The sequence below is a fragment of the Geotrypetes seraphini genome, chromosome 6, assembly GCF_902459505.1.
Source record: "Geotrypetes seraphini chromosome 6, aGeoSer1.1, whole genome shotgun sequence".
NCBI classification, from domain to species: domain Eukaryota; kingdom Metazoa; phylum Chordata; class Amphibia; order Gymnophiona; family Dermophiidae; genus Geotrypetes; species Geotrypetes seraphini.
Window position 1 is genome coordinate 52,632,127 of NC_047089.1, and position 13,092 is coordinate 52,645,218.

Genomic DNA, 13,092 nt, shown 5'->3' on the forward strand with positions numbered 1-13,092 from the left:
AGGATACTGGACTTGATGGACCTTCAGTCTTATGTTCTTATGGGAACACTGGGCCTTCAACTAGCTAGTATCAGGAGAGAAAGGGAAAATGATTCAATCTTGAACAATCAATCCCTCAAAAGAAAGCTCGCTTAGAGGAGAACAGTACTAAACGTGCCACCCTAGCAGATCTGCTTCTAAGTTTGTTGAACCAATGCAGGAGATAGAGAAATATGTACAAACTCTGTGACATCAAACCCTGCAGTAATGATGATGGTATATGAAAGCTTGTTCTTTGTTGCCATCTGCCGGTAGGGGAATATAACTCACGTTAAGAACATAAGAATAGCCTTACTGGGTCAGACCAATGGTCCATCAAGCCCAGTAGCTCGTTCCCACGGTGGCCAATCCAGGCCCCTAGTTCGGGCAGATGGACAAATAGGATAATAAAGATATGCACTGTAAAATTAGCGGCAATAGTAGTAGCAGCTAAAAGCTAGTTTCTTTATAATAAAATACGTAGCAATATTATAAATTGTTTTAATCTAATCAAATCCGGACGTTCTCAGTATTTGGAAGTAAATTTTGCCAAACTTCGAACTACATTACAACGAAGAGAGGATACTTTTTTATTTCCAGCAGCAAAGAAAGCCGTTCGGAAAGATGGAAGCGTTTGACCTAGAGCGCTTGCCGTAGTTGCACGTAGGACTTAGCGCGCCTGTGGTTGGTTGAGAATTTGTCTCGGCGCTCGCGGGAAACGTAGCTGTTTTCGTTTTGTTTGACGTTCGCCCGCGCGCTCCCTAAAATTCTCTGCTTTTCTTTTCCCACCTTGAGTCTATGCGTTGTTTGAATTTGGGACTGTAGCAGTGATGAGTCTCTGGGTGGATAAATACCGGCCGAGCGCCCTTGGGAAGCTGGATTACCACAAGGAGCAAGCGGCCCAGCTTCGGAATCTGGTGAGGCGAAACTTGCTTTGGCCTTCCTGCTGATTGCTACGGGGCAGCGGTTCTGAGGATCGCTCGGCACATGAAGACTCACAATTCTGATGTATAATCGTGCAAGAATGCCCTTGCTATTTAGCCCTTTAAGCAGTCTTGTGTTAACATTTTCTACCATTCATTATACTGTATTAAAGCATTATCCTTGGTGTAGGCTAGGTTTTGCTATCAGCTATGTAGACATAGGATTTATGGAAGTAAGGTTAATCTAAATTTTAAAAAAAGAAAAAAAGATGCCTCGAACATATGGAAGAATAACCTAAACCGTACTGTCATGATGAGTTCTTCCACATGCAAGTAAGTGGGTTTAGTGCAGTGGTCTCAAACTTGCGGCCCACCAGGTACTATTTTGCAGCCTGCACTCTGTACTAGTGCTGCCCGCTCTTTGCAGCGTCCTCTGGCTTCCCCCCAGCCTCCCGCTCTTACCTTCAGATAATTACCACAGCCTGCAGAGAAGATTGCCGGTGCTGTAGCGATCCTTGCAGGCTGCCGGCGTCCTCAGTAGTATGTTCTCTCTGCCACAATCCTGCTCCTCACAGCACCAGCGGTCCTCTCTGCAGGCTGCAGTAATTAGCTGAAACTAAGACCGGGAGGCCAGGGCAGAAGCTGGAAAACACTGCAAAGAAGGAGGGGGGGGACATGCAGGCCTTTTTTTTTTTTTTGGGGGGGGGGGGGAAGATTTATAAACTATAAAGAGTTTTGCCTCATGCAAAATTGTCATTTCTTTACTAAGACGTTAACTATTTTTTTTCTGCGGCCCTCCAAAGTACCTACAAATCCAAAATGTGACCCTGCAGATTGTTTGAGTTTGAGACCACTGGTTTAGTGCTATCCGGCATCCTAGTTTTACAAGTCCTGGCCCTGATCCTGACCGTCAATCTGCCCATCCATACAGAACAATATTTGTGTAGAATCAAACATCATGTACCCCTTGTTTTGGTACTAGCATCTGATGCTACAAGTAGCAAAACTTCTATGGGATTGCAAGTAGGACTTATTCTTGTGGTGTGGTTAGAGAAAACTGGGAACACTGGATGAGTCATTTCAGCTTTTCTGTCATCACCTACTATGTTTCATTCAGCAACAGTCTTACTACAGTAGTTTGGAAAGCTATTTAGATTAACATAAAGTTTGGTGGTAAGACATGGGATTTGGGAAAATAGCCAATGAGGAAGAAAGCAAAAAGTGCCTTGGATAAGGAATGATATTGCCCCCTCAAAATAGGAAGAACTAAAGAAGAAGCTAAAAAGTGAGCAGTGACGCAAGAATCTTTTCTCTGGGTACACTTTATGGTCATGTGACTGATACAACAGTTTTTAGATACACCATGAGAATTTCCAACATGCAGCCTGCTTTGGTGAAACTTGGCCACATCGAGTTATCTTATTAGTAAACTTGGACCTTTTCACTTGGACTTCTTGTATGATGCTAATTTTTTTAGTTTCCTCTAAGGAGTGTTATTGTTCAAGTGGACAAATTTCTATTGCCAGCAACTGAGATAACTAGGCAGACTGGATAAGCCAGTTACACTTCTCCCACCATATTCGCGGTTTCAATTATTCACGGTTTTTAACTTGCTGGCTCCCCCCCCCAAATTACATCAGCTTGCATAGAGAAATCGCTGATTCCAAGCGTTTACAGAGAAAATCGCTGATTTACAGCACTTTGTTCACCGTGTTTTGCCTCTCCTTCAGAAACAGGCCAGATTTCCCACCATGTTATTCTCAGTTTCACCATATTCATAATGGTTTTTAATAGAAAACAGCACATAACATATAAAAAAGTTATTTGCGGTTTTTCAGTATTTGCGGTTCTGTTAATCACCTATCACAGCGAATACAGAGGGAGAAGTGTAATCCTTTTTTTGCCATCTCATACTATGGTCCTTATTTTAGAAACTGTTCATGTTTTGGATAACTGAAAACTGGAATTTAGAAGCCGACTGAATTTTGGTTTCAGTTGTAGTTTCAAAACTGGCACACAATCCTTTTTCTGCCCAGTTTTGGTTTTGGCAGAAAGGCTTTGGTTAGGGTTCAGTTTCAACTGAAACTTAACATATGTTTTTGGTGAAAGATGAAATTTGTGCTTTGTTTTGTTTGTATCCCTTCCTCCCTCTGCCCATATGTAGTGCTCTCCTCGGGCCTATTTTACAATCCCTGGTGTCTTAGGGGTGTAGTCATGGTAGGAGTGATCCCCATTCGCTCCTGCTCTTGCTGGCTCTGCTCTCAGAATGACTGCCATGACCTCTAGTGGCAATCTCATAGGACTTCTGCAAGAGGTCACAACTGACATGGGCAAGAGCAACTGGGGATCTCCTTCCCTGAACATACCACTAGACCACCAGGGATTGTAAGGTAGTTTGGGGTGGGGGCAGGAAGAGAGAGGCGGCTAAAGGTAATGCAGTTATGATCTTGCATAATAGTTTGTATGGTAAATAGAGTACCGTATTTTCGCGGATATAACGCGCACCATTGTAAAACGCGCACAGGGGTATAGCGCGCAGAAATCACGATGATATGTACAAAAACTTTTCTATACCGCGCTCAGGCATATAACGCGCATGCTGCCCGACTCTCCTTTCGCCCGCCCTGACTTTCCGTGCGCTGTCCCGACTCTCCGTTCACCCCCCCTGACTTCCGTGCACTGCCCTGACTTTCCGTGCGCTGTCCCGACTCTCCGTTCACCCCCCCTGACTTTCCGTGCACTGTCCTCCCTTGAAGTCCTGTCCCCCCTTGAAGGTCTGTCCCCATCCTGAAAGCCTGATGCCCCCCCCGACGTCCGATACATCCCCCCCCCGGCAGGACCACTCGCACCCTCACCCCAAAGGACCGCCGACTCCCCAACAATATCGGGCCAGGAGGGAGCCCAAACCCTCCTGGCCACGGCGACCCCCTAACCCCACCCCGCACTACATTACGGGCAGGAGGGATCCCAGGCCCTCCTGCCCTCGACGCAAACCCCCTCCCCCCCAGCCGACCCGCGACCCCCCTGGCCGACCCCCACGACCCCCCCACCTCCCTTCCCCGTACCTTTGGAAGTTGGCCGGACAGACGGGAGCCAAACCCGCCTGTCCGGCAGGCAGCCAACGAAGGAATGAGGCCGGATTGGCCCATCCGTCCTAAAGCTCCGCCTACTGGTGGGGCCTAAGGCGCGTGGGCCAATCAGAATAGGCCCTGGAGCCTTAGGTCCCACCTGGGGGCGCGGCCTGAGACACATGGTCGGGTTTGGCCCATGTGCCTCAGGCCGCGCCCCCAGGTGGGACCTAAGGCTCCAGGGCCTATTCTGATTGGCCCACGCGCCTTAGGCCCCACCAGTAGGCGGAGCTTTAGGACGGATGGGCCAATCCGGCCTCATTCCTTCGTTGGCTGCCTGCCGGACAGGCGGGTTTGGCTCCCGTCTGTCCGGCCAACTTCCAAAGGTACGGGGAAGGGGGGTGGGGGGGTCGTGGGGGTCGGCCAGGGGGGTCGCGGGTTGGCTGGGGGGGCGGTCGGAGGTTCTTGGGGGGGGGGGGGGCGGTCGTTGGAGGGAGGGGGGTTTGCGTCGAGGGCAGGAGGGCCTGGGATCCCTCCTGCCCGTAATGTAGTGCGGGGTGGGGTTAGGGGGTCGCCGTGGCCAGGAGGGTTTGGGCTCCCTCCTGGCCCGATATTGTTGGGGAGTCGGCGGTCCTTCGGGGTGAGGGTGCGAGTGGTCCTGCCGGGGGGGGGGATGTATCGGACGTCGGGGAGTCGGCCGGGCAAGAGGGCTTGGGCTCCCTCTTGCTCCGATCGTGGATGCAGGTGCGGGTGGGAGCGCGTGCGAGCGGTCGTTCGGGGTGGGGGTGCGAGCGGTCCTGCTGGGGGGGTGAATCGGGCGTCGGGCGGGGTGGGAACTATGTTTAAAAACTTTTCTATACCGCGCTCAGGCATATAACGCGCGAGGGGTATGCGCGGTACGTAAAATCACGTATAACGCGCGCGTTATATCCGCGAAAATACGGTACTCCAGTTACATGTTTTTGATGCAAAAGTTTAGCAGGAATTTAAGTCTGTAAATTTGGGATGATAATCTCCTTAAGAACTAGCCTTTTTATGGAGATATGACATTGGCTGTCGTTCCAAATGTGGAACAAAGTCAACCATTGTAAAAGCGCTGTGACTTTTAGTTTCAGTTTTCATTAGCTGAGGTCCATGTGGGCAGAGGCTAGTTTGCTTGGAGGTAAATATGGTCTTTCATTATTTAAATAATTATATATATGAGAGTTCCAAAGATAGTTATATTAAGAGTAAGCCAAAGCACTGAAGGTACTGATGAATTCATCATCTAGAAAAATGAACATGGCTAATGACTAGAGCAGAAAATAATGTCATCAGATATGTTTTCATCCAGAAGGCATGACCCAGTGGAAGAAGTGATGAGATATAGGAGAAAGCAGAAAGAAGATGAAAGGCCCAGAATAACCAGAAAGGCTCATGGACACCATAGACATGAAAAAGTAAAAGCTCATGACTCATTGAGGAGCCATGCTAAACTACCAAGCCTTAGACACCTCCAGAAGAGGAGGTTTGCATAAAATGTATGATTTGAAAGACAGCAAACAAGTGATCAAAGGAAGTGCACTTATTAAGAAAGCTGCAGCAGAATAGATATATACAAGGTGCCACTGAAGGAGGTACCATTGAGAGCCAGCATGAAACTGAAAGAAAACATCAGGCAAAGCTGCCAGAGCCATGCAGGCAGCAACTATTGCCATAGTCCTAGGGAAGGCTGCTGAGCTAGTATCATAGAAGCAGATAAGAAATCCTGTATGGAAGTCTGGCAATAATCTATTGTGTATGTTATCTCTGTAAACTGCTCAGAACTGTTGGACTATGCATTATATATGCATGTAAATAAATAAATACATAGTAACATAGTACATGACGGCAGATAAAGACTTGAATGGTCCATCCAGTCTGCCCATAAGTTATATCCATTAAAAAATACATGATTAGATAATTAGATTAACTTGTCTCTTCTTTGATATTTCTGGGCCATAGACTGTAAAGTCTGGTATTGTCCTAGGTTCCAAATGCTGAAGTTGCCGTTCAAGTTCACTCCAGCCTATCCAAATATCCTGTTTGCAGGATATCTACCTTAAAGTCTGGCCAGTAACATCCTCATGTTCCATATTAATGGAGTTCCCATTGATGCCCACCCCAGCCCATTCTACACTGAAACACCATATATAATAATAATAATAATAAAAAATTTATTTTTCTATACCACTATAGTCAGACAGAACGCAGACCATGCAGGTCTGCCTTAGTTCTTTAATTTACATTCTTCATTTTCTAATTAGAGATCCTCTACTTTTATCCCACGCTTTTTTGAATTCCATCACCATTTTCCTCTCCACCACTTCCCTTGGGAGGGCATTCCAGGCATCTACCACCCTTTCCGTGAAGAAGAATTTCCTAGATTACAACTGATCCAAAATACTGCAATGAAACTCATTTATAAGGCCAAAAAATATGATCATGTTACGCCACTTTTCCGAGAGTTACACTGGTTACTGGTCTCTCACTGAACTACATATAAAATTCTCCTCCTAACTTTTAAAATTAAGACCTCTCATCTTCCTGGCTTTTTAGACAAATATCTCCACATACCCCTTCTAGGGTCCTTAGATCTACGAATCAAAATCTATTGATAGTACCATCAATAAAGGACCTATACTATACTAGAAATTTCATTTTTTTCAGTAGTTGTACCATCGCTGTGGAATGCAATGCCATTCTATCTTCGCAATGAAGATTCCCTAACCAAATTGAAAGCACATCTTACAACCTTTCTCTTTAAAGATGCCTACCAATAAGTAGGAAATAAGTGACAGAGAAAAAAAAACTAACACTTTTAAGAAGCTATATCCCCATCTTCTTCTCGTTACTTCCCCTCCCTCTATCCTCCCTTTTACTTTTATTTATCATTGTAATTAATACTTTCCTATCCCCAAAAAATCCTCTTGTTTCTAATCAGTCTCAATTGTCATAGTTTTAGGTTTACCCCATTTTATTTTATTTTACCTACTTATATTAAACCTATTTAATTTGTAATATTGTAAACCACCCAGATACATGGTCGGTATATCACGCCATGAAGAAACTTGAAACTAACATTGCTCTTAAGTCTTCCTCCCTGTAATTTCAATTTATGCCCTCTAGTTTTATCATTTTTTTCTTCTCTGGAAAAGTTTTGGTTCTATATTAATGCCTTTCAAGTATTTAAATGTCTGTATCATATCTCCCCTGTCCCTCCTCTCTTCCAGAGTATACATATTTAGGTCTTCCAGTCTCTTCTCATACTTCTTCCCTTACAATTTTTGTCGCCTTCCTCTAGATTGCTTCAAGTCTTTTTTTAATCTTTCCCCAGATACGGCCTCCAAAACTGAACACAATACTCCAAGTGCGGCCTCACCAACGACCTATACAGGGGCATCAGCACCTCCCTTCTGCTGGTTACTCCTCTTTCTATACAGCCTAGCATCCTTCTGGCTACAGCCACGGCCTTATCATGCTGTTTAGATGACTTTAGATCCTCAGAAACAATCACCCCAAGTTCCCTCTCTCCATCTGTGCTTATCAGCCTCTCACCTCCCAGCACATACGGTTTCCTCGTATTTCTACCCCCTTTATGCATCACTCTGCACTTCTTCGCATTGAATTTTAGTTGCCAGACGCTAGACCATTCCTCTAACTTTTACAGATCCTTTTTCATGTTTTCCACTCCCTCCTGGGTGACCACTCTGTTACAAATCTTGGTATCATCTGCAAAAAGGTTAACTTTACCTTCTAGCCCTTCAGCAGTGTTGCTCACAAACATATTGAACAGAATCAGTCCCAGCACTGAGCCTTAAGGCACTCTACTACTCACCTGACCCTCCTCTTAGCGAATTCCATTTACTACTACCCTCTGGCGTCTGTCAACCAGTTTCTAATCCAATTCACCACTTTGGGCCCTAACTTCAGCCCGTGGAGTTTAAGAGCCTCCTATGAGGAACCGTGTCAAAAGCTTTGCTGAAATCTAAGTGAATTACATCTAGCGCATGTCCTTGATCCAGTTCTCTGGTCACCCAGTCAAAGAATTCAATCAGATTCGTTTGGCACGATTTACCTTTAGTAAACCCATGTTGCTTTGGATCTTGTAATCCATTAGATTCTAAGACTTTCACTATTCTTTCCTTCAGCAACGTTTTCATTATTTTTCCAATAACCGAAGTGAGGCTTACCGGCCTGTATTTTCCCGCTTCATCTCTACAACCACTTTTGTGAAGAGGGACCACATCCGCTCTTCTCCAGTCCCGCGGAACCTCTCCTGTCTCTAAAGATTTATTGAACTAATCTTTAAGAGGACCCGCATGTCACAAGTTTGATTAAAACACTGCTTCTTACCTGATGATAATTTTCTTTCCTTTAGTCATGCCAGACCAGTCCATAAGCCCTCCTTATCTGGTTTTTCTTTGTTTTCTTCTTATAGGTAATCATTTCCTTCACACCGATGCCTGACATCTCCTGATTCTGTGAAATACCTGTATGTTAGTTGAGTATGAGCCTCATTCTGTAACATTAATAGTATAACCTCAGTGGCATGTTGGCTTTCATCTTTTCCAACTGTCAGCTATATTTCTTATGAGCACCATTGCTTGGCTATTTGAAATACTGAACACGCCAGGCTGCACGATACTCTTAAAGGGCAAAGCTCTTGGGACTTTTTTCTGTAGCCATCCACTGGTAAATGGACTTAACCCATTTGTTCTAGACTGGTCTGGCATGACTATATAGGACAAAAAATTATCAGGTAAAAAACATTTTCCCTTCATGCTGGATGTCCATTTCTCATATATTAGAACAGGCTATATGTTGGCAGATCCTGTTCTAAAATACATGAGCAATGGATGTTAATATGTGACATACTGACTTGAATATTCTGAGTTGCTGGCTTTCTAAAATGCCATTCTCTGTTACTGGGAATCTACATTTTATGCCACATATCCAAATGACTTTCAAGCGCAACGTATCTTGAGTACATTGAAACATCCATAACAAGCGTGCAAAGTAGACAGGTTTATTATACACGCACATTTTTAAATTTAAATGTATTGCATATTTGCCACCCTCTCTACCCCCAAGGATGTCTGTTTGTAGTGTGGATTAAAGAATGTACTATTTGTGAAAGTGTTTGTGTGCTTTTAGCAGCGGAAAAGCTACTTGGGAGAATTCAGCCATTTTATGAATAAAAAAAGCTTGGTTTGCTATGCTTTTTTCAGGTGCAGTGTGGTGACTTTCCTCATCTTTTAGTGTATGGCCCATCAGGTGCTGGAAAGAAGACCAGAATAATGTGTTTACTGCGAGAATTGTATGGGCCAGGCGTTGAAAAGCTGAGAATTGAGCATCAAACTATAACAGTAAGGTGCCTTAGTTTATTTTTTAGGCCTTTTTGGAGGCAGTTTTCAAATGGATTCTTTTGGGATTTATCCCGCCTTAAGTCCTCAAGGAGGTAAAACATGAATTAAATGTGCACTAAAACTTAGCTCACCTTTTATATTATTATTATTTTTTTAACTGTGTTAAGTTCTGATACTTAAAGCCACGGGTGCAGCCTTCAAGGGCTGCAACCCAGATGGGTTTTCAGGATTTTCCCAATGATTTGCATGGGTTCTATTTGCATGCACTGCCTCCATTATATGCAAATAGATCTCATGCATAGTTATGGGAGAAATCCTGAAAACTTGGCTGGGTTGTGGCCTTTGAAGACCAAGGGGGATTAAAGGGTACAGATAGAGGTAGATAGGGATATAGGGCTAAATCAAGAAAACCTGACAGGTCGTGGACCTGATGGAGCCGGTGCGGACTGCTGGGCGTGATGGACCTCTGGTCTGACCCAGTGGAGGTAACTTCTTATGTTCTTATATGTTTCCCACCTCTTTTCTAAGCTAATTACATACTAAATATAGTGCTAAAAATGTATGCCGACGCTGGAATAAAAATACGTACACATCTTTATACTGACTTAATGTATTAAAAATGATAGTAAAGTCTTTAATTTTACTACTGGTTTTAATTTGGAGGCTTTGTAATGCAGCCTGTGACTCTTTTGCCAGAAGGACTCAAGTCTAAAACTAGTGTATCCCAACCCGCATACTCGCACAGTAGGCTCACCACCTCCTAATGTACCCCATACTCAGCTTGCCACCCACTTTGCCTTCTACCTACTACCATACCATATATGCCTCCCTAAAGGGAAAAATAAGAGGTACGTTGATGGGTTAGGGCTATCCAGTTGTAGTTGTGAGTTTGGGAGGGGTCAAGCTATGACCCCTCCTGAATCTATAAATAGTACAGAAATGTCTAACCTAGAAATGCACCCTGCTGACTTGCCAGCATTTCAGTTACCCACACGCAAAATTTCTTGGGTGAGTAGCTCACGTGGTTCAGCAAGTTTGTGGTTTAGAATAATTCATTCAACAGATGTGCTCGCCATGCACCTGCATGCCCAGGAGTGGTTTAGAGTTGTTGGGCATAATGGTACACTAGCAGATTTGAAAGGAATGGAGTGGGTTGTTAATGGTTAATTTTTGAAGAAAGTGTTAGTGGCTTGGAGAGTCAGTGGGTGGTATTTCTATATTTGGGAGTCAATGTGCTATGTTACCACATTTATGGGGACAGAACATAGCCCCTCTAAAACCCAGTTTTGTATCCTATTGAGGGTAGTTCCAGAAAAAATTGCTATCTTTCCACCAGAAAATAAAATGCCTTTTAATATCATAAGAACCTAATAAGTGAGAGCCCCTTCCCTGTTCAATATGTCTATGCTTATTTTGATATTTTTTTTCTTTGGTCACATAACATGCCAACCATTTTGGTTTTGTCTTTGTTATTGATCAAATTAGTTATTAGTTGATTGTTTTCATACATTATTTTCCCTGAAACACAAAGCTATCATGTAAACAAGTATTTTTATGTTTGAATCATATTTACTTATTTTTTTAATTAATAATTTTATTGAACAATATTTATTAAGAGAAAAGATTAAGAACATTCGGATAACGCATTTCCATTTTCCTATACAGTGCATCAAAGTCCTTTTAAACTATAAACTAAGATATCCTTCCTCCCCCTCCCAACCATTCCTTCCACAAAGCAGACAAATGTAAATGTATACAAGTATTTTTATATTATTAATACCTAGAAAGCTGGTGAAATGATTGAGATTAAATTCATTTTAAAGAGCTACATTCTAGTCATGCTCAAATGTTACGATTATACATGTTGCATCAGTTACATCACAACTTTTCACATAACTCAGAAAAGAAAAGAGAAATGTCTATGGTTCTTACTGGTTCTCTAACTGTATCATTTAACTAGTTAATTGATATGTTCATTAAAAAAATTATCCTGGATTGGTAATATTAATATAACTGTGTAAATGATGCAACTGAAGTGATACTGTACTTACAATGTTACTGCAGAATTAAACAATAAAATACAGTGCCTTTTTTAGGCTCTGATTGTACAGGAAGGGCCAGATTCTGTATAAGACGCCCAGTGGCTTTTGAGAATCGCACATGGGTGTCTTATATAGAATTGCGTCTGTCCTCGTGGACAGATGCCTAACCACCCCGATTCTCTAACCAGCGTCCATATCGCAGGCATCGGTTAGAGAATCGAATTGCCGCTGAGCAACCCTGAGCTTAGGAGTCAGCCACTTATGTAGCTGATTCAGTTCTGTTTGTTGACAGAAAAAGCACAATTGCCTACCTGTAACAGGTGTTCTCCATCAACAAGATTAATTGGTCTTAAAATTCCATCCTGCTCTCTGAGAACTTGAAAAGACTGAGGACTGCTGCATGTGGGAAAGGCAACGTGCTCAGAAATTTACACTGATTCTGAGCTCTAGGAGAGCTGTTCTCGCCCACTTGTGTGCTAGATTTAAACCTTTCAATAGAGAATACTTGTTAAACAAGAATAAAGCAAAGTTGATTGCATGCTAATATTGTTCTTTAATTGAACAGACACCATCTAAAAAGAAAATTGAAATTAGCACTATTGCGAGCAACTATCATTTGGAAGTTAACCCAAGGTAAGTAGTTATATTATCTAAACCAGTGGTCTCAAACTCACGGCCCGGGGGCCACATGCGGCCCACCAAGTACTATTTTGAGGCCCTCGGTATGTTTATCACAATCACAAAAGTAAAATAAAACAGTTTCTTGATCATATGTCTCTGAAGCTATAAATGACAATATTATTATTAAGACTTAGCCAAAAGGAAAGATTTATAAACTATAAAGAGTTTTACCTCATGAAAAATTGTCATTTCTTTAATAAGAAATTAACTATTTTTTTCTGAAGCTCTCCAAGTACCTACAAATCCAAAATGTGGCCCTGCAAAGGGTTTGAGTTTGAGACCACTGATCTAAACTCACAAAAGCTTTTGTGGTCAAATTAATATAGTAGACATCATTTCTAGTTATTCTTTCACCTAAGATTTTAACTGAATGAAAACTTCAGAGGGTTTAGATTGGGGAAGTAGATTTTCTCTGTTTTATTTATGCTGCTTCTTGCACCCCCATCCCTGATACTTTCTCATACACACACATCCTTGACACCAGTCTCTCTCTCTTGCTCTCTCCCCCATTCTCTCCTTTGTTAAGGCTAGTAGGGATCCCCTGATGGCAGGAACACTCCTATACTCTCTGCAGCTTGAGGGTACTCTCTAAGGGCTGCTGTCATGTTGGCTTCTCCTCCCTTTCCCAGCACAGGAGAGTACTGGAGTGTTCAGACTGCTGTTTGCAGAGAGTTCAAGATTGTTTCATCTGCTGGTGGAAACCCTCTTCAGCTGGTGGGCCTTCGGAATCTCTGCCAGGTATCTCAGATATTGAGTTTGGGTGCATGGGAGAATAGGGGTGAGGAAAATATGTTTACTCACCTATACATATTCAGGGCTTCCAGTCTTTCCTTGTACGTCTTCTGGCACAAACCTCCTACTATTTTCGTCGCCTTCCTCTGGACCGCTTCAAGTCTTTATGTCCTTTGCCAGATATGGTCTCCAAAATTGAATACAATATGCCAAGTGGGGCCTCACCATCAACCTGTAAAGG

The 13,092-nt window shown here is 43.1% G+C and overlaps 1 protein-coding gene across 2 annotated transcripts in view; it reads left to right on the plus strand.

Annotated features, from left to right (window-relative positions):
* The first annotated feature begins 459 nt into the window (after positions 1-459).
* RFC3 (replication factor C subunit 3) overlaps positions 460-13,092 on the plus strand; it is a 51,311-nt gene continuing 38,678 nt past the window's right edge. Inside the window, exons 1-4 of one of the 2 annotated variants that reach the window (XM_033949252.1) lie at positions 876-935; positions 8,469-8,522; positions 9,259-9,396; positions 12,004-12,071. In XM_033949252.1, coding sequence (XP_033805143.1) covers positions 9,328-9,396; positions 12,004-12,071 — 137 coding nt within the window. In that variant the 5' untranslated portion in view covers positions 876-935; positions 8,469-8,522; positions 9,259-9,327. Of the gene's footprint in view, positions 936-8,468; positions 8,523-9,258; positions 9,397-12,003; positions 12,072-13,092 lie in introns of both variants that reach the window. The other variant, XM_033949251.1, reaches the window with a different exon arrangement.